Source organism: Dendrobates tinctorius, unplaced genomic scaffold (genome assembly GCF_039654945.1).
Source record: "Dendrobates tinctorius isolate UK_male_01 unplaced genomic scaffold, ASM3965494v1 ptg000032l, whole genome shotgun sequence".
In the NCBI taxonomy this organism is placed as follows: domain Eukaryota; kingdom Metazoa; phylum Chordata; class Amphibia; order Anura; family Dendrobatidae; genus Dendrobates; species Dendrobates tinctorius.
Genome location: NW_027361700.1, coordinates 29411974 through 29439608, shown reverse-complemented (window position 1 = coordinate 29439608; position 27635 = coordinate 29411974). Strand labels below are relative to the sequence as shown.

Here is a 27635-nt window from a genome sequence, read left to right as displayed (position 1 = left end):
TATATTACACGAAACACCTAGATTCTTCCACTGTGAGCAGTGCTACAACTAGTCTTTACTTTTGTGTGTCACAGGGTGTCACCTCGTCTGATGTTCACCTTTCTACATACACACAAAATATTTTATATAGTTAAAAAACCTTTCATGAAGCTTGGAATAGGCCTGGCATAGGAATGCACTCTTGTAAAATTCCTATAAAAACACTCTTCTGTATGCGACACCCACTAAACGCCCTATAAAAGAAGTATACCTTGAAGTTTTCCTTTTCTCAATTTAAAATAAGATCTATAACAACCTACCTGGACCTAACCATTGTATCACCATGAGGAGCAGCGGGAAGAAAGCGTGGTCTTCTGCTGGATCTCTCAGAGGAACTTATCATTTTGGTGGTGACCCTAAAAAATTGTCAAGGTCCTTATCATACAATGGAGGCTGCTCAGGGACATTTAGTGTACTTGGTGGAACAAAGCTAAGAAGAACAACTCAGGATGCTTTTCATTATGTGTTTGGACCTGAGAGTTTACTCAAAAGATGTAGTCTTAGAGCTGCTGGAAGTAATAATGAGTGGAAGAAGGAAAGCCTATTCAGCACGAACTCTAAAGAAACCATGACGTTTCTAAATAATCGGCTTGCAAATTATTTGGAACAGGTTGCAGAACTGAAAGAAGAAAATAATCGACTGGAAAGAAAGATACAGGCATGGGATGAGAAAAATGCTCCAAAAGAGCTACCAAACTACAAATCCTACTTCAAGACCATTGAGGAGCTTCAAAAAGAGGTAATACAAGTCTGTGGATAGGGGTAAATGGAGGATGTTGTGCTTTCAATCAAATTAAGTTTCTGTGATATCAAATAGATATGTCAGAAAACAACATCAATGGAATCAGTGAGAGCTTACATGGAACCTGTCAGCATGAATCAGAGACTGGCTGCACGATTGTAGCCAGGTGTATTTTTCTCTGAAATGCTTCAGCGGTTCAGAGAGAATAAACTTTAATCATCCTATACACACATGAGGAAGAGACCTGTCAATCACCTGTAGCAGCGCTGGGAAGAGCCGGCCAAGGGCGGCGCAACATTAGTCTGGCTATGGTTCCTGGTCCGATCTTTAAAGTTTATTTTTTCTGAAATGAATGAGCTCTTTCAAGTTGCCTGCGATTTGGGAGCATGAATGAGATGACAGGTTAAAATGAATATTCTGTGTCCTGTACTTTATGGGCCACATGGGTCAGTTTTTTTAAAGCTGTATCAAAATAAAAAAAACAATCATATTATATGTTAGTAATTTATATATCATGTATAGTTAGGGTGTGTAATATTCAGCTTTGAGACATTTTTCTGACATGTTGAGTTTCTGCCATCTTTTTCAGATTTTGAAGGCTACTATTGAGAATTCGCAGACAGTTCTGCACATAGACAATGCCCGTCTTGCAGGGGATGACCTACTAAACAAGTAAGAAGCATATATGCAAAGAAAGAAAACTACAATATTATCAAGACATTTATGTTGTCTTTAGGTATTAAATTTCATAGTGGTTGAGTATTGGAATACATTTTCATATGGGTTAACCAACAGTGTAACACAGGGGTGAGCAATTAGCTGTCCCATGTGCAATAGGCCACATTGGGACTGTTGCGAAGGACTGAAACAATAGGCAGAACTTTAAGAACTTAAAAGGGGTAATCCCATCTCCAAGACCCTATTCCAATATGTAGTAGGTGTAATGATAATAATATTAACAAATACCTCCATAACCATGGATGTCATGGTTACACAATTATGTAATTGTGGATACATAATTACATTTTTGTGCTCAGATGAGCAGATTATACTTATATTTACAGTGGGGAAAAAAAGTATTTAGTCAGTCAGCAATAGTGCAAGTTCCACCACTTAAAAAGATGAGAGGCGTCTGTAATTTACATCATAGGTAGACCTCAACTATGGGAGACAAACTGAGAAAAAAAAATCCAGAAAATCACATTGTCTGTTTTTTTTTTCATTTTATTTGCATATTATGGTGGAAAATAACTATTTGGTCAGAAACAAAATTTCATCTCAATACTTTGTGATATATCCTTTGTTGGCAATGACAGAGGTCAAACGTTTTCTGTAAGTCTTCACAAGGTTGCCACACACTGTTGTTGGTATGTTGGCCCATTCCTCCATGCAGATCTCCTCTAGAGCAGTGATGTTTTTGGCTTTTCACTTGGCAACACAGACTTTCAACTCCCTCCAAAGGTTTTCTATAGGGTTGAGATCTGGAGACTGGCTAGGCCACTCCAGGACCTTGAAATGCTTCTTACGAAGCCACTCCTTCATTGCCCTGGCGGTGTGCTTTGGATCATTGTCATGTTGAAAGACCCAGCCACGTTTCATCTTCAATGCCCTTGCTGATGGAAGGAGGTTTGCACTCAAAATCTCACGATACATGGCCCCATTCATTCTTTCATGTACCCGGATCAGTCGTCCTGGCCCCTTTGCAGAGAAACAGCCCCAAAGCATGATGTTTCCACCACCATGCTTTACAGTAGGTATGGTGTTTGATGGATGCAACTCAGTATTCTTTTTCCTCCAAACACGACAAGTTGTGTTTCTACCAAACAGTTCCAGTTTGGTTTCATCAGACCATAGGACATTATCCCAAAACTCCTCTGGATCATCCAAATGCTCTCTAGCAAACTTCAGATGGGCCCAGACATGTACAGGCTTAAGCAGTGGGACACGTCTGGCACTGCAGGATCTGAGTCCATGGTGGCGTAGTGTGTTACTTATGGTAGGCCTTGTTACATTGGTCCCAGCTCTCTGCAGTTCATTCACTAGGTCCCCCCGCGTGGTTCTGGGATTTTTGCTCACCGTTCTTGTGATCATTCTGACCCCACGGGGTGGGATTTTGCGTGGAGCACCAGATCGAGGGAGATTATCAGTGGTCTTGTATGTCTTCCATTTTCTAATTATTGCTCCCACAGTTGATTTCTTCACTCCAAGCTGGTTGGCTATTGCAGATTCAGTCTTCCCAGCCTGGTGCAGGGCTACAATTTTTTTTTCTGGTGTCCTTTGACAGCTCTTTGGTCTTCACCATAGTGGAGTTTGGAGTCAGACTGTTTGAGGGTGTGCACAGGTGTCTTTTTATACTGATAACAAGTTTAAACAGGTGCCATTACTACAGGTAATGAGGGGAGGAAAGAGGAGACTCTTAAAGAAGAAGTTACAGGTCTGTTAGAGCCAGAAATCTTGATTGCTTGTTTCTGACCAAATACTTATTTTCCACCATAATATGCAAATAAAATGAAAAAAAAACAGACAATGTGATTTTCTGGATTTTTTTTTCTCAGTTTGTCTCCCATAGTTGAGGTCTACCTATGATGTAAATTACAGACGCCTCTCATCTTTTTAAGTGGTGGAACTTGCACTATTGCTGACTGACTAAATACTTTTTTTCCCCACTGTATGTTTCTTCATTCGTTCATAGATTTACTACTAGAGATAAGCGAATTGATTCAGAGGACTCTGGTGCACCGGCCAATTCACTAGTCCATAGCCGCCAGATGAAAGCCCTGCAAACCACCTCTATCCTGCTGAAATCCCTGATTAGTAGACCCAACGCAATATCATGCATGCAACATGCCACAATGATGATGCTGCATCGGGCCTACAAATAGAGTCATCGGGGGTTCTGGAGGATTCTCACAGGACCCTTGACGAGAGGGCTACGTCAGTATTCTGTGGTCTCCGGACCATTTGGCCACCTGTATCCACTGCTGGAGTTTCTGTCTGCAATGCAACAAACTGGGATGTAGTGCTAGTAAAGGTCTGGCGGCTTCTTGAAATAACCAAGCACCTTGGTGTTGGTTGTTTATGTGGAAGGTCCTGGAAAAAACAATGATGCTATTTGCCAGGTGGGGTGAAAGCTCCAACTCACTGAGGATTGTACTAGTGGAAACGTCCATTGTCATTATTCAACTGTTCATTTATGTGATATAAACATGTTGAAGATATGTTTTCACGTGGTGATCAGTAAGGCTATGTACCCACATATGCAGAAAATTGAAAACCGGACTCCTTCCCAGAAAACGCACGTTTTTTATGCGTTTTTTTTCCGCAGCGTCCCCAGTCTCATAGAAAATAGTAAGAAATGCGGATTTTTCCGCAAAATTAATGAGCATGCTGCGTTTTTTACCGCGATGCGTTTTTTTCACGGAAAAAAATGCATCAATATGCACAAAAAGTGCAGAATCCATTAGAATCGTAGAGTTGGAAGGGACCTCCTGGGCCATCCGGTCCAACCCCTTGCTCAAAGCAGGATTCGCTAAATCATCCCAGACAGATATCTGTCCAGCCTCTGTTTGAAGACTTCTATTGAATGAGAACTCACCACCTCTCGTGGCAGCTTGTTCCACTCATTGATCACTCTAACTGTCAAAAAGTTTTTTCTAATATCTAATCTGTGTCTCCTCCCATTCAGTTTCATCCCATTGCTTCTAGTCTTTCCTTGTGCAAATGAGAATAAAGATGATCCTTCTGCAATGTGACAGCCCTTGAGATATTTGTAGACAGTTATTAAGTCTCCTCTCAGTCTTCTCTTTTGCAGGCTAAACATTCCCAAATTCTGCAACCTTTCCTCTTAAGACAGGGTTTGCAGACCGGTCACCATTCTGGTCGTTCTTTTCTGAACTTGCTCCAGTTTGTTGATGTCTTTTTTAAAATGTGGCACCCAAAACTGGACACAGTATTCCAGATGAGGTCTGACCAAAGAGGAGTAGAGGGCAATAATGACTTCACGTGATCTAGACTGTATGCTTCTATTAATACATCCTAGAATTGCATTTGCCTTTTTTGCTGCTACATCACACTGTTGACTCATATTTAGTCTGTGATCTATTAGTATACTGAAATAGCACAGAAAGAGGAATTAAAAATCCTCCAATAATAGAAAACAGCAAAAGAGCAAAAAGGTTTACCCGTCCAGGCCTCCAGGCAAATGCACTATCAGGATGCAGTGGACCCATATATTTAAGATGGCAACACAGGTGCAAGAATACCGATGAAACAACCGCTCACAGCCTACCAATACATGGAGGGGGCGGTAGCCTGGTATATTAATGCACAATAAAAAACTTGTATGCGGCGCTGTTCACACTATGGCCATGCACAGCATCCTGGATGGACGGGTAAACCTTTTTGCTCTTTTGCCGATCTATTAGTATACCCAAGTCTTTTTCACATGTGCTGTTGCTTAGCCCTATTCCTCCCCTTATGTATATGCTTTTTTCATTTGTATTGCCCAGATGTAGTACTTTGCATTTTTCCCTGTTAAAAACCATTCTGTTAGTTGCTGCCCACTGCTCCAGATTATTTATATCTTTATCTTCTCTCTCTCTTCTCTAGTATTAGCTATCCCTCCCAGCTGTGTCATCAGCAAATTTAATCAGTTTACCCTCAATTCCTTCATCTAAATCGTTGATAAAGATGTTGAACAATACAGGGCCCAGGACAGAGCCCTCTGGTACCCCACTTGAGACATTCTTCCAACTGGATGTGCAGCCATTTACGACCACTCTTTGGGTCCCATCACTAAGCCAGTTATGAATCCACCTAACATTTGCCTTGTCCATTCCATACTTAGTCATTTTTTCAATAAGGATGGTGTGAGATACTTTGTCAAATACTTTGCTGAAGTCAAGATATACTATATCTACAGCATTTCCCCACCCAATCAGTGATTCTGTCATAGATGGAAATTAAGTTAGTCTGACATGACTTATTAGTTACAAACCCATGCTGACTCTGTTTAATCACTTCATTCTTATCCAGGTACTGACATACATGTTGTTTAATAATTTGTTCAAAGATCTTTCCTGGCATAGAAGTCAGACTCACTGGCCTATAGTTGCCTGGATCCACCTTCTTCCCCTTTTTGAAGATAGGAACATTTGCTCTTCTCCAGTCTTCTGGGACTTCTCCTGTTCGCCACGAATTTTCAAAGATTATGGAAAGCAGTTCAAAAATTTCTTCTGCTATCTCCTGCAACACTCTGGGGTGTTAATTCATCTGGACCTGGAGACTTGAATTCATTTAGGTTAGCTAAGTGTTTCCTCACTATATTTCTGTTTATAGTTATTCTGGATTCTTCTATTCCCTTAATAGGACAGTGAAGAATAGTTGATGTTACATTTCCTTTCTGAGAGAAAACATGCAAAATAGGAATTTAAAAGTTCGGCCTTCTCAACATCCTGTCTTACCATTTCATCATTTTCATCCTGTAAAAATCCTATAGCATCTTTGACTTTTCTTTTACTTTTAACATATCCACAAAATCTGTTATTATTGCTTTTGGCGTCTCTTGCAAGCCTCAATTCATTGTCAGCTTTAGTAATCTGATTCGTGCCCTGCAGATTCTGCAGACAGCATTATATTCTTCTTTAGATATGCCTCCCTCTTTCCATTTCATAAACATTTCTTTCTTCATTTTTAGCATGTGTTTAAGTTCTGTGTTCATCCATCCTGGTTTCCTTAAATGCTTCCTATTCTTCCCTCTTTTTGGAATTGTTAACGATTTTGCCTTGAGAATTTCATTTTTCAAGATTTCCCATCCTTCCTCGACATTTTTGTCCTTAAGGATATCCAGCCATTGGATCACTCCAATTCTCTTTCTGAATCCCTTAAAATCTGCCTTTCTGAAATCTAACCTTGACGTCTGAGTCTTCACAGGTCTTCCTCCTCTAGTTATCCAAAATTCTAAAATAGCATGTTCGCTACCTCCTAGGGTCCCAGCCACTTTTACCTCCTCAACCATTTCCTCCCTGTTTATAAGGATTAGATCCAAGGTAGCAGTTCCCCTTGTTTTCTCCCCTACCTTTTGGAAGATAAAGTTGTCAGCAAGAGAGGATAAGAATTTCCTTGACCTGTTAGTTTTGCCTGAGAGAGATTCCCAACAAATGTCTGGATAGTTGAAATCTCCCATGACAACTATGTCATATTTTTTGGAGAACTTGGCCATTTGATGCATAAAGAGTTCATCCATATCTTCAGCTTGCACAGGCCGCCTGTAGTAAATGCCAATAATGGTGTCCTTTCCGTTGTTCTGTCCTTGTATTCTTACCCAAACAGTTTCCACAGAACTCCCAGTCTCTGAAGCTTCAATCTCTGTGCAGATATACGCGTTTCTAACATACAATGCGACATCGCCTCCTCGGTTATCAAGTCTGTTTCTTGCAAATAAGTTGTATCCTTCTAGCGTTGTATTCCAATCGTGTATTGTCCCACCAAGTTTCAGTGATTTCAATGACATCATATTTCTTTTCCTGTGTTAGTAGTTCCAACTCTCCTTGTTTGCTGCCCATGCTTTGTGCATTAGTATAGAAACATTTTAGTTTGTGATTGGTTTCTCTTTCTCCAATATTTTTATTATTTAGATTTTTTTGTCTTTGTTCTTTCCTTCCACTTCTAATAGCAGAGTTCTCAATAGCATTTGTCAGGTGTATGGCTTTTTCTGGCCTTTTGCTTCCCTTCTCGCATTGTTCTAGTTTAAAACACTCCTGATGAGTGTAGCAAGGCGACTTCCAAATACGTTTTCCAGTCTTCGTAAGGTGAATGAATGAATGGGATGCTTCTTTTAAGCAGTTTTTAAGCGTTTTTGCCTGTAAAAACGCTTAAAATATGCGTAAAAACCGCTTACGTATTCACACAGCCTAAATGTTGGGACTCTAATTATGAGAATGAAGAGGCTGAGGTGCATCATTTTCACATTGCCTGAACAACCACATTCCAGAAAATAATCTGGAGTCCCAGTGGAGTGACCCTCACAGGAGCTCTGAAAAAGGACAATTCACCCAATATTCCATGTTGAACTGGACACACATTGTAATAATGGCTGCAGAACTAAATCCAATTTTTGTGTTTGTTTTTAATTTTGCCTCTCCATTGTGAAGATATTAGCAATAGTCTTGAGCGAACGTGCTGGGATAAGGTGTTATCCGAGCACACTCGGGCGCTAACTGAGTGTCTTTGGCATGCTCAACAAATATGTTCGAGTACCTACGGCTGTTTGTATTGCGTCTGTTAGACAGCCACAACACATGCAGAGATCGCCTGTTTGTTAGGAAATCCCTGCATCTGTTGCAGCTGTCTAACAGCCATGAGACATGCAGGAGCGGGGACTCAAACATATTATTTGAGCACTCCGAAGACGCTCGAATAGCACCCGAGCAGGCTGGGATAACACATTATCAAAGCACGTTCACTCATCACTAATTAATGATCAAAGTATTTGGTAGCTAATGGGTTAACTTTAATTAAGTCCATGTAAGTGTTTTCACTGGCGACATGTAGTTCTTCTCCCAGTAAAAATTGAAAATGAAAAATTTGGTGAAAGGTCCTTAATAAAATCAGAAACATATTATAAAGATTAGTTACAGCATTACCTGTCATTATAAAAGGTTAAAATAAAGTGATATATTTTTTTTTAAGATATTCCATGGAGCTCAGTTTACGAAATAATATAGAAGCAGATATTAAAGCCTTGCGGAAATGTCTTGATGGACTGAACATGGAAAAATATGACCTTGAACTTCAGATTAATTTCCACCTGGAAGATTTATCATTACTAAAGAAGAGTCATAATGAGGTACTGTGATTGAGAATGATGGATCTGTGAGTTACAATTTTTGTACTACACTATACAGTACTACACATCAGTCACACAGTAATGTACAATATTACACAACACTACACTATAATAATGTGCAACACTACACAATAATGTACAATACAACACAACACTACACTATAATATGTAATACTACACAACTAATGTACAAATCCACACAACACTGCACTGTAATGTGCAATACTACACAATAATGTACAATGCTACAACACATCACAATATAATAATAATCATACAGGGCAAAACATCATTATACTGTACTGTACAGTACTACGCAACACTGTACTACACAATACAAGCTCTTAGTATGATATATGGTACAATGCAACACCTCAACACACTATAATGAACAATACCATGTCTCAGTACAATGTACAACACTGTACAATTAGTATTCACTACATTGCACAGTACCTCACTACGCTACACTATTCAATACTACACCTCCCTAAACTACATTACACTACAATAATCAAATATACTTGCATAAAAGGCACAATGGAAGAGTCAAAAATTGAATGATCAATAGAATGCCTCCTGAAGAAGGAAAGCACAACACGCGTCGGAGCAGAGGGATGCCAGGGGACCAGCCTACTAACCTTAGGTAATTCATTATACTTATTATCATGGCATTGGCAGGAAGCTTTTGATTAGCTCTGAATTGGAATGTGCCTTGTGATGTAGGGCTCAGCTCCAATACACATTGATGTAGTTACGTTTATACCAATGAATGCAGTTAGTTCAAGTATACACAGGAGGGTAATTCTGTCATTTTAGGATTGTGCCTGATTCACTACTATTACTAGTGTTGAGCATTCCGATACCGCAAGTATCGGGTATCGGCCGATACTTGCTGTATCGGAATTCCGATACCGACTTCCGATATTTTTTCAATATCGGAATTCGGCATCGGAATCGGAAGTTCAGTTGATTGACGGCCTGACGTCATCATGATGCGCGGTGTGTGCGCATCATGATGCGCCGTCATTTCGGGCCTTCCGGGGGTCTCTGCCGGCCTGCCGGGGGGCTGTGCCGGCCTGCCGGGGGGCTGTGTGGACTGCCCGGGGTCTCTGCCGGCCTGCCGGGGGGCTGTGCCGGCCTGCCGGGGGGCTGTGCACCCTGTGGGGGTCTGTACCGGCCTGCCGGGGGGCTGTGCCGGCCTGCCGGGGGGCTGTGCTGATGTCCGGGGGTCTGTGCAAGCATCGTCCGATGGGACTACAAGTCCCATCGGGCGATGCCTGCTACCATGACAGTTATTGACACATTAGCCAATGATGGGACAGTAGTAGTCCCATCATCCGGCTAATGTGTTAAATGTTAAAAAAAAAAAAAAAAAATACTACATACATACTACATGCTACATACATACTACATATATACTACATACATACTACATACATACTACATACATACTACATGCATGCTACATACATACTACATATATACTACATACATACTACATACATACTGCATGCTACATACATACTACATACATACTACATACATACTACATGCATGCTACATATATACTACATGCTACATACATACCACATACATACTACATGCATGCTACATATATACTACATGCATGCTACATACATACTACATATATACTACATGCATGCTACATACATACTACATATATACTACATACATACTACATACATACTACATACATACTACATGCATGCTACATACATACTACATATATACTACATACATACTACATACATACTACATGCTACATACATACTACATATATACTACATACATACTACATACATACTACATACATACTACATGCATGCTACATACATACTACATATATACTACATACATACTACATACATACTGCATGCTACATACATACTACATACATACTACATACATACTACATGCATGCTACATATATACTACATGCTACATACATACCACATACATACTACATGCATGCTACATATATACTACATGCATGCTACATACATACTACATATATACTACATGCATGCTACATACATACTACATATATACTACATACATACTACATACATACTACATGCATGCTACATATATACTACATGCTACATACATACCACATACATACTACATGCATGCTACATATATACTACATGCATGCTACATACATACTACATATATACTACATACATACTACATACATACTACATACATACTACATGCATGCTACATACATACTACATATATACTACATACATACTACATACATACTGCATGCTACATACATACTACATACATACTACATACATACTACATGCATGCTACATATATACTACATGCTACATACATACCACATACATACTACATGCATGCTACATATATACTACATGCATGCTACATACATACTACATATATACTACATGCATGCTACATACATACTACATATATACTACATACATACTACATACATACTACATACATACTACATGCATGCTACATACATACTACATATATACTACATACATACTACATACATACTACATGCTACATACATACTACATATATACTACATACATACTACATACATACTACATACATACTACATGCATGCTACATACATACTACATATATACTACATACATACTACATACATACTGCATGCTACATACATACTACATACATACTACATACATACTACATGCATGCTACATATATACTACATGCTACATACATACCACATACATACTACATGCATGCTACATATATACTACATGCATGCTACATACATACTACATATATACTACATACATACTACATACATACTACATACATACTACATGCATGCTACATACATACTACATATATACTACATACATACTACATACATACTGCATGCTACATACATACTACATACATACTACATACATACTACATGCATGCTACATATATACTACATGCTACATACATACCACATACATACTACATGCATGCTACATATATACTACATGCATGCTACATACATACTACATATATACTACATGCATGCTACATACATACTACATGCTACATGCATGCTACATACATGCTACATATATACTACATACATACTACATATATACTACATGCATGCTACATATATACTACATATATACTACATGCATGCTACATATATACTACATACATACTACATATATACTACATACATGCTACATATATACTACATACATACTACATATATACTACATACATGCTACATATATACTACATGCTACATACATACCACATACATACTACATACATGCTACATATATACTACATGCATGCTACATACATACTACATATATACTACATGCATGCTACATACATACTACATGCTACATGCATGCTACATACATACTACATACATACTACATGCTACATACATACCACATATATACTACATACATACAATACATTCATACAATACATACATAGACATACAGTACATATAACATAGAGTAACATACTTACCAATACTTGTCACATTGTTCCCCGAAGCCATTGTCTTTCCGGAATAAATATTAACATAACAAACCACAAAAATACTCACCCACGATCCGAAGCAGTCCACGAGTGTGTCCCACGACGATCTTGGGTAGAGAACTGCAGCATCAGATGATGCTGCCGTTCTCTACGGGCTGCAGGAATCCAATGACGGAAGGTAGGTATCCTTCCGCACTGTATTCCTCCGCCACTTAAAAAAAAAAAAGTCCCTAGTCTCACTTTATGCCATTGCTGTGTGGGAAATTCCCACACAGCAATGGCATAAAGTGAGACTAGGGACTTTTTTTTTTTTTAAGTGGCGGAGGAATACAGTGCGGAAGGATACCTACCTTCCGTCATTGGATTCCTGCAGCCCGTAGAGAACGGCAGCATCAGCTGATGCTGCAGTTCTCTACCCAAGATCGTCGTGGGACACACTCGTGGACTGCTTCGGATCGTGGGTGAGTATTTTTGTGGTTTGTTATGTTAATATTTATTCCGTAGACGACAATGGCTTCGGGGAACAATGTGACAAGTATTGGTAAGTATGTTACTCTATGTTATATGTACTGTATGTCTATGTATGTATTGTATGAATGTATTGTATGTATGTAGTATATATGTGGTATGTATGTAGCATGTAGTATGTATGTAGCATGCATGTAGCATGTAGTATGTATGTAGCATGCATGTAGTATATATGTAGTATGTATGTAGCATGCATGTAGTATATATGTAGCATGCATGTAGTATGTATGTGGTATGTATGTAGTATATATGTAGTATGTATGTAGTATATATGTAGCATGTATGTAGTATGTATGTAGCATGCATGTAGCATGTAGTATGTATGTAGCATGCATGTAGTATATATGTAGTATGTATGTAGCATGCATGTAGTATATATGTAGTATGTATGTAGTATATATGTAGCATGTATGTAGTATATATGTAGCATGCATGTAGCATGTAGTATGTATGTAGCATGCATGTAGTATATATGTAGTATGTATGTAGCATGCATGTAGTATATATGTAGCATGCATGTAGTATATATGTAGTATGTATGTAGTATATATGTAGCATGTATGTAGTATGTATGTAGCATGCATGTAGCATGTAGTATGTATGTAGCATGCATGTAGCATGTAGTATGTATGTAGCATGCATGTAGTATATATGTAGTATGTATGTAGCATGCATGTAGTATATATGTAGTATGTATCATGTAGTATGTATGTAGCATGCATGTAGTATATATGTAGCATGCATGTAGTATATATGTAGTATGTATGTTGCATGTAGTATGAATGTAGCATGTATGTAGTATGTAGTATGAATGTAGCATGTATGTAGTATGTAGTATGAATGTAGCATGTAATTTTTTTTTTTTTTTTTTTTTACATTTAACACATTAGCCGGATGATGGGACTACTACTGTCCCATCATTGGCTAATGTGTCAATCACTGTCATGGTAGCAGGCATCGCCAGATGGGACTTGTAGTCCCATCGGACGATGCCTGCACAGACCCCCGGAGCCTGCACAGACCACCGGCAGGCCGGCACAGCCCCCCGGCAGGCCGGCACAGCCCCCCGGCAGGCCGGCACAGCCCCCCGGAGCCTGCACAGACCACCGGCAGGCCGGCACAGACCACCGGAGCCTGCACAGACCCCCTGGCAGGCCGGCACAGCCCCCCGGCAGGCCGGCACAGCCCCCCGGCAGGCCAGCACAGCCCCCCGGAGCCTGCACAGACCACCGGCAGGCCGGCACAGACCACCGGAGCCTGCACAGACCCCCTGGCAGGCCGGCACAGCCCCCCGAAAGGCCCGTACAGACCCCAGAGAGGCTGTACAAGGGCAGGAAAGGGTTTTTCTTATTCCGATACCGGAAGTCCCATAGACTTGAATGGGACTTCCGGTATCGGAATCGGCGATACCGATACTTTTTTTAAAGATCGGCCGATACCATCCGATACGATACTTTGAAGTATCGGATGGTATCGCTCAACTCTAACTATTACTCGTATTTTTGATTCTATTGATCGTTCAATTTTTGACTCTTCCATAGTTCCTTTTATGCAAGTATATTTGATTATTGCAAAATTCTCTGGTCATATGTCTTTTTGTGATTCCCTATGAGGATATAGTCCCTCTTTATTGGATTCCATACCTTTTTTTGTCATTTTATTGTTTTTAATTGAAATATCAATAAAATTACTTTTTATTATAGTACCATTATTTGGGGCAATTATTCATTAATATTGTCTCCTTTCGTGAAGTATTGGTTGTTCTAAATGGTACATGCACCCAGATATTGGGTGTATTTAACACTTTAGGGCACGTTCTTGTGATATATCTCATAACATTATAGTACACTGTTTAATGCTACACCTCACTATACTAACTACACTGTATAATACTATACCGCACTATAGTATACTGTACAATACTACACCTCATAACACTATAGTACGCTGAGCAACACTACACCTCACTTTACCACACTGTACAATACTACAAAATCACTGCACTACGCTGTACAATGCTACACCTCACTATACTACACTGTACAATACTATGGAGCGCCCCACAGGGCCTTAGGTTACTCGGCACCGGGCCGGTCAGGCTCTCAAAAGGGGATGTCACGGTGGCAGTGACCCGGTCCATGGCCCTGGGCGTCCAGTAATTAAATAGAGGATAGTTATGTGGTGTTTTATTGTGACGCCACCCGTGGTGTTCGGCAATGGGTGGCCGACATTGCGGTTTTGGTCCTCTGGGGCTGATGGTGACGCAGCAAAGATGGTTCAGCTCCGCATGGGTAGAGCGGGGCCCCAGGGCAAATATATTGATTGTTCAGATGGTGGTGAACGTTGGGGTGCAGAGAATAAGTGAAGGACACAGAAAGGTGCAGTTTTCTTTACCTTTTACTTTAAAGTAGTTTCAGTCTGGGGTACCACATACAGATGAGGGATTGAGTCTTGCTCAACTGGAGGCAATCAGGGGATCCACCCTGCCAGGTGGGGTTGGGGACCTTCCTTCTGCGCTCTGTTTTCGGGTCCCTGCTGCTTGTAGCTAAGCTGAGGCCCTCTCTTGCGTGATGATCTCTAACATGTATGACTGACAGCGTGAGCCTATATCACGGGTACTGTCCTTTTCACTGTCAGCCCCGGGCTCTTGGTCTGCTGCCATGCCTTCAGTCCGTTGTACTCCAGATTCGACTGTCAGGGCATACAGCTCCTGCCCAGCCAAGGACTCTGGCGTCCTTTTTATATCAGCGCTCCGCTCTGGGGTCAGCTATACGCAATTTTAGTTCCCCCAGAGCCTCTTGTCGCTGCTCCTGTCCCTTTCCTCTTCACAGACCAACTTCAACTGTCTCTAACTTTCTTGTCATGAGCTCCAGCTGCCCCCGTTTCCATGGCAACTCCCTTGTTTACTCTCTCAGCTGACTTCTTACTGACTCACTAACCCCACTTGCTGGCCAGAATTTATAAGGAAGCTCCCCTTTATGACCTGCACCAGGAATTGTCATGTAACCTGTGTTACCTGGCATGGGGACCCCCCCTCCTGCCTCCAGGCATGACATCACCCCTTAGAGGGAGGCAATGTCACTATGGCAACCAGACTCTGGGGTGCCACAACTACACCTCACTATAATATACTGTACAATACTACACCTCATAACACTATAGTACACTGTACAATACTAAACCTCATTCACTATACTGCACTACACAATTCTGCACTTCACTACACTTCTCTGTAAAATTCTACACCTCACTACACTAAACTTTACAATACTACACCTCATAACACTATAGTACACTGTACAATACTACACCTCACTATACTACGCTACACAATACTACACTTCTCTACACTACTCTGTAAAATACTACACTACACTGTACAATACTACACCTCACTGCACTGTACAATACTATACCTCACTACACTATACTGTACAATACTACACCTCACTGTAGTACATCTCATAACACTATAGTACACTGTACAATACTTCACTTCACTACACTATACTATGCCAAGCAATACTATACCTCAATACGCTACACTGTACTGAACAATACTACTCCTCACTACACTATACTGTATAATACGACACTTCACTACACTGTACTGTACAATACTACACTTCACTACACTGTACTGTACAATACTACACCTCATTACACTATACTGTACAACACTATACCTCACTACACCATAACATACCCTCACACACAACGAAAGGAAAAAGGAATGTATATTATAAATTAATTTTATTAATCACATAAATACAAAATTGATAAAAGGATGCCTCATGTCAAACAAAAGACTAGGCAAAAAGCGACTACCACTGATCTCATGCCCCTGGAAGAATAATAAATGAAACACGCGTTGGGGCGGGAGACTCGACAAACCCCTGGCTTATCACTGAGGTAAAATGACTAATATGCAACTTTTCCATTTGGTCCCTTTCTTTGCTGCTAGTTCAGGTGTTACCCTCCAGTTTACATGCACTGAGGCATTGCTTTATCCACTTGGACAGGGATTTAAACTCTGACATTGACCTCTATACTCTCCTTTGCACGCTACCTGCCTAGTGTGTGTATATATATATATATATATATATATATATATATATATATACATTGCAAACAAAAAGGAAAGGCACTCTGATATTAGTAATTGCCGTTTATTTATTCATTTATTTTATAGAAATATTTATGTAGGCAGTTTGTGGTGCCTTGTAAGACATAATTTATGTATGGAACAATTTAGGTCTATTTATGGTAAAAATACCTTCCATAATCAGTGGTAGTCGCTTTCTGCCTAGTCTTTTGTTTGACATGAGGCATTCTTTTATCAATTTTGTATGTATATGTTTAATAAAATGAATTTATAATATACACTCCTTTTCCCTTTCGCTGTGTGTGAATATGTGTTTGGTTCATTGTGATACGGAGTGTGACCTTGGTATTTATGGTTTTTTATGGACTAATATGTATGCTCACTACACTATACTATACTGTACAATACTACACCTCACTACACTGTACTGTGTAATGCTACACCTCGCTAAACTGCAATACACTGTATAATACTACACCTCACTACACTATGCTGTATAAAACAAAGAATAATTATCCTGCAAGGATCAATAAGTTTAATTCCAGGCTCCACAATTCCTTTATTGTATTTTGATTTTTCACATATATATCTGATCTTACAGCCTGGTATTTCTTTAGGAAGTAAACAGCCTTGAAACACAACTAGGAGCCAGAGTGAATGTGGAAGTTGACGCTGCACCGTCAGTCGACATGAGTAAGATCTTGGTAGAAATCCGAAGGGATTATGAAAGCTTGATGGAGGAAAACATGAAGGATGTGGAGAACTGGTTCATGACTCAGGTACTGTTCTCACCTCAGGGAAAAACACTGGATCCTCTGGAAGGAGCCAGCTGTGTGAATAGTTAGGCTACTTTCACACTTGCTTTTTTTTGCGCTGCGTGCGCAGTGCAAACGCGCATAAAAAATGCATCATGCGTTTTTAATGCGTTTTCTTCTTTTTTTGCTCATGTTTTTTTACCTAAAAACGCATGCGTTTTTAAACGCTGACGAGCGTATGACCATGCGCACGTCAGCGCTCCCATAGACTTTAATGTGTTTTTGGGTGAATTCCGTGCGCATTGCGTGCGCATGCATTTTTTTTAGACAGGTCGGACACACCAAAAATGCAACAGGTTGCATTTTGTGCGCCTGGGAGCACACTACAAAAAGACACATGCGCATACAAATGCGTACAAACGCATGACAATGTGCACCCATGCTAAATATAGGGAAAAAAAAGCATGCGCATGTTTGCGCAAAAATGCAGCGCAATAAAACGCAAGTGTGAAACCAGCCTTAGACTAATATTTCATGATTGTGTTCCCTACACACTTTGCATTCGGCTATATTCCGCCTCTCGAATATGGTGCCTAAAGGCTACTCTAGGCCCAAATTTTGACCCCTTCTAGCTTTCATGTTTTATGAGGATATGCAAAAGCACATGTGATCTTATTGGCATAAAGAATAAAAATGTGTTTTTATTAATTACTGGTAATTTTAATGCAGGCTTTTATCACTTGTCTTTCGGTGTACTAACCAACACTCGCATTAGCTTTTTAGCTTTTTGCACGTTAACTCCCGGGCCAATTTTAACAATTCTGACCACTGTCCCTTTATGAGGTAATAACTCTGGAACGCTTCCATGGATCCCGGTGATTCTGACATTGTTTTCTTGTGACATATTGTATTTCATGTTAGTGGTAACATTTCATTCAAATAACTTGTGTTTATTTGTGAAAAAAACAGAAATTTGGCGAAAATTATGAAAATTTAGCAATTTTCCAACTTTGAATTTTTATGCTCTTAAATTACAGAGATACGGCACACAAAAAACTTAATAAGTAACATTTCCCACATATTTACTTTACATCAGTAAAATTTTTGAACCACAATTTTTTTTGTTAGGAAGTTATAAGGGTTAAAATTTGACCAGCGATTTCTCATTTTTGCAACACCATTTTATTTTTACAGACCACATCACATTTGAAGCCACTTTGAGGGGTCTATGTCATAGAAAATACCCAAAGGTGACACCATTCTAAAAACTGCACCCCTTAAGGTGCTCAAAATCACATTCAAGAAGTTTATTAACCCTTCAGGTGCTTCACAGGAATTTTTTGAATATTTAAAAAAAAATTAACATTTAGCTTTTTTTCACAAAAAAAATACTTCAAGTTCAATTTTTTTTATTTTACCAAGGGTAACAGGAGAAATTGGACTACAAAAGTTATTGTGCAATTTGTCCTGAGTACGCTGATACCTGATATGTGGGGGGGAACTACTGTTTCGGTTCATCGCAGAGCTCAGAAGGGAAGGAGGACCGTTTGATTTTTTCAATGCAAAATTGGCTGGAATTCAGATTGGACGCCATGTCACGTTTGGAGAGCCCCTGATGTACCTAAACAGTGGAAACCCCCCACAAGGGACCCCATTTTTGAAACTAGACCCCCCAAGGAACTTATCTAGATGTGTGGTGAGAACTTTGAACCCCCAAGGGCATCATAGAAGTTTATAACGTACAGCCGTACAATTAAAAAATCATATTTTTTTCACAAAAATGATCTTTTCACCCTCAATTCTTATTGTTCCAAGGGTAACAGGACCCTAAAAGTTATTGTGAAATTTGTTCTGAGTACGCTGATACCCCATATGTAGGTGTAAACGACTATTTGGGCGCATGGCAGAGCTTGGAAGGGAAGCAGCGCCATTTGACTTTTTGGCTGGAATTGAGATCGGACACCATGTTGCATTTGGAAAGCCCCTGATGTACCTAAACAGTGGAATCCCCCCCCGCAAGTGACCCCATTTTGGAAACTAGATCCCCCAAGGAACTTATCTAGATGTGTAGTGATAAGTGCTTCACAGAAGTTTATAATGCCCGGGCGTGAAAATAAAAAAATCGTATTTTTTCCACAAACATGATCATTTAGTCCCCAATTTTTTATCTTCCCAAGGGTACCAGGAGAAATTGGACCCCAAAAGTTGTTGTCCAATTTGTCCTGAGTACGCTGATACCTCATATGTGGGAGAAAACTACTGTATGGGCACACGTCGGGGCTCGGAAGGGAAGGAGTGACGTTTTGGAATGCAGACTTTGATGGAATGGTCTGCGGGTGTCATGTGCGTTTGGAGAGTCTCTGATGTGCCTAAACTATTCAAACTCCCCACTAGTGACCTCATTTTAGAAACTAGACCCCCCACGGAACTTATCTAGATGTGTGGTGAGCACTTTGAACCCCCAAGTGCTTCACAGAAGATTATAACGCCCGGGCGTGAAAATAAAAAAATCATTTTTTTCCACAAAAATTATATTTTTGCCCCCAATTTTTTATTTTCCTAAGGGCAACAGGAGAAATTGGACCCCAAAAGTTGTTTTGCACTTTATCCTGAGTAGGCTGATACCCCATATGTGGGGGTAAAACACTGTTTCGGTGCATGGCAGAGCTTGGAGGGGAAGATGCACCATTTGACTTTTTCAACGTAGAATTGGCTGGAATTGAGATCAGATGCCATGTTGCGTTTGGAGAGCACCTGATGTGCCCAAACAGTGGAAACCCCCCAATTCTAACTCCAACCCTAACCCCAACACACCCCTAGCCCTAACCCTAGCCCTAACCCTAACCCTAACCCTAATGGGAAAATGGAAATAAATACATTTTTTTTAATTTTATTATTTTTCCCTAACTAAGGGGGTGATAACAGGGAGTTTGATTTACTATTTATGGCGGTTTTGATATTTTGCAGCTGTCACACGCTAAAAGACACTTTTTATTGTAAAAATAGTTTTATTCCGATTTTTGGACGCAGAAAGAACAAAACCCAGCGTTTCATGAATTTCTTTTGGGGGGTGCGTTTACACCGTTCCGCGTGCGGTAAAATTGATATAGCCCTTTTATTCTTCGCGTCAGTACGGTTACAGCGATACCTCATTTATGTCAATTTTTTATGTTTTGGCGCTTTTATGCAATGAAAACAATTTTATATAAAAAATAATTATTTTTGCATCGCTTTATTCTGCGAGCTATAACTTTTTTATTTTTTGCTGATGACGCTGTGTGGCAGCTCGTTTTTTGCGGGACAAGATGACATTTTCAGTGGTACCATGGATATTTATATACGTCTTTTTGATCGTGCGTTGTTGCACTTTTTGTTTGGCAGTATGATAATAAATCATTATTTTTTGCTTTGTTTTTTATTTTTATTTTTTAAGGGGTTTGCTAAAGGGGTTAACTGATGGGACAGTTTTATAGGGCGGGTCGTTACGGACGCGGCGATACCAAATATGTGCACTTTTATTGTTTTTCGTTTTTTTTATTTCCAAAAAATGAATTTATTAGGGAATATTTTTTTTTTTTTGGAATTTATTCAGCGATTTTTTAAAATTATTTTTACACTTTTTTTCTTAACTTTATTAGGTTGTCCCAGGGGGGACATCACTGTCCTGTGACAGATCACTGATCTGTCACATCACAGATCACTGTGACAGATCAGCGATATGTCACAGGCATAGACGCAGACTTCCTCATGAGTGCGCTTTGCAGGCACTGAGGAAGTCAGCTCCCTGCAGGCCCCCGAAGGTCCCCGTCGCAATATTGGATCCGGGGACCTGTAGGGAAAGAGACCCCCGCAGCAGCGCTGCACATTGCGCTGCGAAGGGGGGGCTCAGGGAAGCCGATGCTTCCCTTTAACCCCCGGTACACCGTGATCGCGTTTGATCGCGGTGTGCAAGGGGTTAACGTGTCGGGGATCAGCTGTGATAATCAGCCGAGACCCGGCCGCGATCAGCGGCGCTCACCACGTGAGCGCCGCTGATCTCACTAGACATACTATTCCGTCCTTGGGACTTAGGTCCCAGGTCACATGGACACAATAGTACGTCCAATGTAGGTAAGGGGTTAAAGAGGAATTTGCATTGGATTTTTTAAATTTAAACTGAGTACCTCCTCCAATTGACCAGTTTTTGTTTTTCTTCTGTTCCCCTCTGTTCCAAAGTAACACTCTCAGTATTAGGCCGGGATCACACATGCGAGAAACTCAGATGAGTCTCGCATGTTAATACCTGGCACTGCCGCCGCACTCGGATTGGAGTGTGCGGCCGCATAGCAATACATGCAGCCACATGCTCCACTCCTGAGTGTCGGCGGCAGTGCCGGGTATTAACATGCGTGACTCGTCTGAGTTTCTCGCATGTGTGATCCCGGCCTTAATGGTGCAAATTTTCCCTTCACCCTACTGGATATATAGCACAGAACTGATGACACAAAGCTAGGAGGGATAGCTAATACTAGAGAAGAGAGAGAGAGGATTCAAAAAGATTTAAATAAACTGGAGAAGTGGGCAGCAACTAACAGAATGGTTTTTAACAGGGAGAAATGCAAAGTACTACATCTGGGCAATAAAAATGGAAAAAGCATATATAGAATGGGAGGAATAGGGCTAAGTGACAGCACATGTGAAAAAGACTTGGGTATACTAATAGATCACAGACTGAATATGAGTCAACAGTGTGATGCAGCAGCAAAAAAGGCAAATGCAATTCTAGGATGTATTAACAGAAGCATACAGTCTAGATCACGTGAAGTCATTATTTCCCTCTACTCCACTTTGGTCAGACCTCATCTGGAATATTGTGTCCAGTTTTGGGCACCACATTTTAAAAAAGACATCAACAAACTGGAGCAAGTTCAGAAAAGAGCGACCAGAATGGTGACCGGTCTGCAAACCCTGTCTTATGAGGAAAGGTTGCAGGATTTGGGAATGTTTAGTTTGCAAAAGAGAAGACTGAGAGGAGACTTAATAGCTGTCTACAAATATCTAAAGGGCTGTCACATTGTAGAAGGATCAACTTTATTCTCATTTGCACAAGGAAAGACTAGAAGCAATGGGATGAAACTGAATGGGAGGAGACACAGATTAGATATTAGAAAAAACTTTTTGACAGTTAGAGTGATCAATGAGTGGAACAGGCTGCCACGAGAAGTGGTGAGTTCTCCTTCAATGGAAGTCTTCAAACAGAGGCTGGACAGACATCTGACTGGGATGATTTAGCGAATCCTGCTTTGAGCAGGGGGTTGGACCAGATGGCCCAGGAGGTCCCTTCCAACTCTACGATTCTATGATTCTATGATTCTATGAACTTCTCAGAGGGCCTTTGCTTTTTCTCCTCTGATGCTGGCCAATCAATTTTTTAACATTTTTTTTACCAGGCGGCATAATTTTGGAACAAAGGGTCACAAAAGAAAATTAAAAACTGACTGCTCCTAAAACTATGCTGCCCTATTAAAAAAAACCTCTCGGCACTAATGTGCTGTAGCATGCTTCTCTGGGCTTTATATCATTGAGGCTAAACATCTCGGTGACACATATCTCCCATCAAGGACCTGTCCAGCTGCAACCTTACAAAAGTTACAGAGACTTGTCAAGTATACGGATCTGAACCTGAGATAGGCAAGTCATATGTCATGTTTTATATTTTCCTTTAATTGCTTAGAGTGAAAAATTGAACCAAGACATGATTTCCGGGACTGAGCAGCTGCAGACAGTGAAATCTGAAGTCATTGATCTACGGCACACAATACAGACATTGGAGATCGATCTTCATGCTGACATGAGCAAAGTACGTACTTACACCGTCAGATGGGGTAGAGCATTGGGTCTGTGCACTTTTGGTATTGACATGAAGTATGTTAGACAGTTACTAGCAATCTACAATGCTACAGAAAACTTGGTGGAGATCAGCTTGTTTGATTTCAGCTTCAACTGATTGATCTGTAAATCTGATCTAAAAGGCGTTAGCTATGGTGAGACAGCTTCTGTTAAATTTTTTATGACATTAGGAAATAAGTCGTTGGCTACGTTCCCATGTTGCGCTTTTGGTGCATTTTTGAAGCTGTGTACAGTTCCAGAAAAGTGGATGGAATGCCCACTGTGCTTTTTTTTTGTGCTTAGTGTAAACTGGCCTGTGTTGTGTGTTTCCATTCTGCAACACATCAGTTTCTCTTGCAGGTACACTGAGTTTTCTGTGCGAATTTTCCCCATAGACTTGCATTAGATGCAGAAAATCAGCATGTAAAAAACGCACATGCGTTTTTAGTGAATTTCCACAGCGGAAGTGCACTATAAACACTTGTTATCCGCACCTAAATATATCAATAAAGTTTTGCCAAATACCAGAAATTACAAAAAACAAAGCAGACACACCAAAAAAAGACAAAAACCGCAGAATTAAAGACGCATTAAAAACACATGTTAAAAAACACAAAAGCGCAATGAAAAACTGCAAGTAAAAAAATTAAATAGTTGGTGCAGAAATTCTGCAGCATGAAAATCTCAACAAAAACTCATTGTGGGAATGTAGCCTAAAAAGGTATCTGTCACCAGGTTTTTGCTACATCATATAAGAGCAGCATAATGGAGGGACAGACACGATGATTTCAGAAAAGTATCACTTACTTTACTGGGTACTATAGTTTTGATGAAAAACTGTTTTATCTTCTGCACTTCTACCAGTTCTGTAAATGCTGTGCTCTGTATAACCCCGCCCACACCACTGTGCATAGGCAGCAAACTGCCTATAAGTGGTAAGGGTGGGGCTTGACTTCCTGGCAGCAGGGATACTAGTGCTCTAGTGATAATCTACTGCTGAAAAAACAGTGATTTTATTATAACTACAATGAGAAGCCCAACAAGTGAGACACTGATAGAATCAAGGTTTCTGCCCTTACTGCATGCTGCTCTCAGATTAGGTAGAAAAAACCTGATTAAAGATTTCCTTTAAAGCTAAAGCCTGAGATTAGAAAAGGGTCTGCTTATTTCCAGCAGAAACAGCACCACTGTACTGCAGCTGTATTGATGGCACTATCATTGTTAGTTGAGTATGGAAGTCTTCTTAGGCTAGTTTCACATTTGCGTTTATAGGCGTAGCATTGGGCTGCGGACGCTCGCCGTGAAGCTACGCCCCTTGCCACGCCTCCTCCAGTCAGCTCTGCCTATGGGTGCATGCCACTGCATGCGGCCTGCATACCCTATCTTTAGCACTATAATGCAACACGTGTTTGGCGCAGGTCGCTGTACCATCAAAACGACGCATGTGGCGGCAAACGCATACCTGCGCACGGCCTGCGTACCCAATGCTGAAGATAGAGTACGCAGGCCGCATGCAGCGGCATGTGCCCATAGGTGGAGCTGACCGGAGGAGGCGCGGCCGGGGGCGGAGCTTCACGGTGAGAATCCGCTGCTCCTCCAAACGCAAATGTGAAACTAGCCTAACTCAATAGAATTTTTAGAAGTAAAAAAAAAGTCAGAAATATTTGTGCAAATACAATGCAAATTTTTTTTCTGTGCAAAAAGTGGTGTTAACAATTTGGGCAAATATTTGGATGAGTTTTCATCTGTTTAGTAAGAATTATATCCTGCAAATGACTATTTATTTTGTCGTGACCTGTTGCAGAAATTGGCTTTGGAAGGCTCTTTAGTCGAAACAGAAGATGATTATGGGGCTCAGCTAGCTTATATACAAGGTTTGGTTAACAATGTTGAAGCCGAATTTTCCACGCTACGATACGATCTGGAGCGTCAACAACATGAGTATAAGATTCTGATGGATGCAAGGACACGCCTGGAGATGGAAATCGCAACATATAGACGTCTCCTGCAAGAAGAAGACATGTATGTAGGGAGGAATAGCTACCGTGTCTTTATAATAGACTAATGGGACAAGATTATCAGTTTCATCTTAAAATCCATATATGGTTAGGTTATGAGTTAAACATACAGTATATCTATACTACTGCCTATGTACAGTGCGGAAAAAAGTATTTAGTCAGCTACCAATTGTGCAAGTTCTCCCACTTAAAAAGATGAGAGAGGTCTGTAATTGACATCATAGGTAGACCACAACTATGAGAGTCAAAATGAGAAAACAAATCCAGAAAATCACCTTGTCTGATTTGGCAAGATTTATTGTGCAAATTATGGTGGAAAATAAGTATTTGGTCATTAACAAAAGTTCATCTCAAGGTGATTTTCTGGATTTGTTTTCTCATTTTGACTCTCACAGTTGTGGTCTACCTATAATGTCATTTACAGGCCTCTCTCATCTATCTAAGTGGGAGAACTTGCAAAATTGGTGGCTGACTAAATACTTTTTTCCCCACTGTATTAGACTAAATCATCGGAAATAAATCCAGTTACCATACATTTTTCTTCTTCTCCTCCTTACAGAATTCCACTGGCTGAATCTATAAAACCAAAAGGCAAGTCAAAATTCCTATCCCAATGGTTATTAAGACCGATGTAACTGATTCAGGGGTGGCGAGTTTCTTGAGCCATATTAAAAGAGCTCCTAGTTGTACCTCTGTATGGGGACTTCTCTCTTCTATGTATGTTGCTGGTATTTTGAGTGTTTCTGTTCTCAAATGATTAATGTATTTCTGCTCTTCTTCCGTTTAGGTTCACGTAGAAGTTTGAAGATTGTTTCCATCATAGAGGAATTTGAAGATGGGAAAGTTGTGTCAAAACAAGAACAGATTCATCATCTTTAATGAAATGTGCTGCGAAATGTAATTACATTCTGCAACATATTGCATAATAAAAAATAACCTATGAAACGCACAGTAAAAAAACCACTGGTAAAAATACAAAATTGCAAAACAATGTACCGGTAAATGATTAAAGAGGTTGTCCACTGCTTTAACATAGTGGTCATCAATGCTAAAGTAGTGGACAACCTCTTTAAATAATCCACCCTCTGTGCACACAAATGCACTATTACATTCATTGGTGAGATTCCCAGTGAATGATCAAGTATAAAATGTATGTATGTCAATATCACACTTAGAAGAGAGCAGATCACAGATGTTGAGGCAAGAGGGTGTTCAACTGCAGTATGTGCTGTGTCATCAAGTCCTCATTTTTTATTAGTTGTTTACCATACATATAAGGCTGGTTTCACATTAGCGCTTTTTAAGCGCACGCACGGCCGGGGGTAGCTCCGCCCCCGAGCCGGCTCTCTGCCCGGCGTGCCCGCCCCTTGCTTGTAGCGCCGCCTCCTAGCGCACAGCGGCGCCTGCGATCGGCGCACCCTATCTTTAGCATAGGGTGCGCAGATCGTGCGCAGGCCGTGCGCTAGTTGCGCTTTGACCTGCGCTGCGCACTTTTGACGGTGCGCCGTGCGCGCCAAAATCCGAAAAGTTTGATTTTGGCGCGCACGGCGCACCGTCAAAAGTGCGCAGCGCAGGTCAAAGCGCAACTAGCGCACGGCCTGCGCACGATCTGCGCACCCTATGCTAAAGATAGGGTGTGCCAATCGCAGGCGCCGCTGTGCACTAGGAGGCGGCGCTACAAGCAAGGGGCGGGCACGCCGGGCAGAGAGCCGGCTTGGGGGCGGAGCTACCCCCGGCCGTGCGTGCGCTTAAAAAGCGCTAATGTGAAACCAGCCTAACTCAGCATTTTAGGAAAGGTACATAAAGGGGCGTAGCATTTGCAATATTTTTGTACCCACATCCTTTAATTCTATCTTTATGTCTTTCTTCGTTAGGCCCCCTATCTTACCACTCAAATCTCATCTTGACCACCAAGTTGTTGAATTGGCCTCCTCTGTCAGGGTCGCCCTACACAGACATAACCTAAGTTGGAGCATTATGTACTTATGTGAAATCTCTACATTTTCCACAATATCACTTTCACACAACATTGATATCTCTGTTATCTCTCTTTCATGTTCCCGGTATTAATTATTAGTTTATTAGTTTATGTAAATATTTTTGTATATTAAAAAATTCTGTAAATGAATTTTTGTGAATTCATGTGTACAAAGCTAATAAAATAAATGGAATATAAAACCTCAGCAAAACCCTC

At 40.5% G+C, this 27635-nt stretch overlaps 1 protein-coding gene across 2 annotated transcripts; it reads left to right on the top strand.

The window, feature by feature from the left end:
- The first annotated feature begins 255 nt into the window (after nt 1-255).
- Nucleotides 256-27624, top strand: LOC141086542 (keratin, type I cytoskeletal 42-like). Of its 2 annotated transcripts, XM_073572682.1 has the most exons (9): nt 256-778; nt 1371-1453; nt 8471-8627; nt 17418-17579; nt 23269-23394; nt 25228-25445; nt 26001-26032; nt 26229-26338; nt 27316-27624. In XM_073572682.1, the coding sequence occupies exons 1-8, from the start codon at nt 323-325 to the stop codon at nt 26318-26320; spliced, it is 1326 nt and encodes a 441-aa protein (XP_073428783.1). In that variant the 5' UTR covers nt 256-322; the 3' UTR covers nt 26321-26338; nt 27316-27624. The 2 variants fall into 2 exon arrangements, with proteins under 2 accessions (XP_073428783.1, XP_073428782.1); XM_073572681.1 differs by lacking the exon at nt 27316-27624 and having other exon boundaries at nt 26229-26733.
- Nucleotides 27625-27635: the final 11 nt, after the last annotated feature.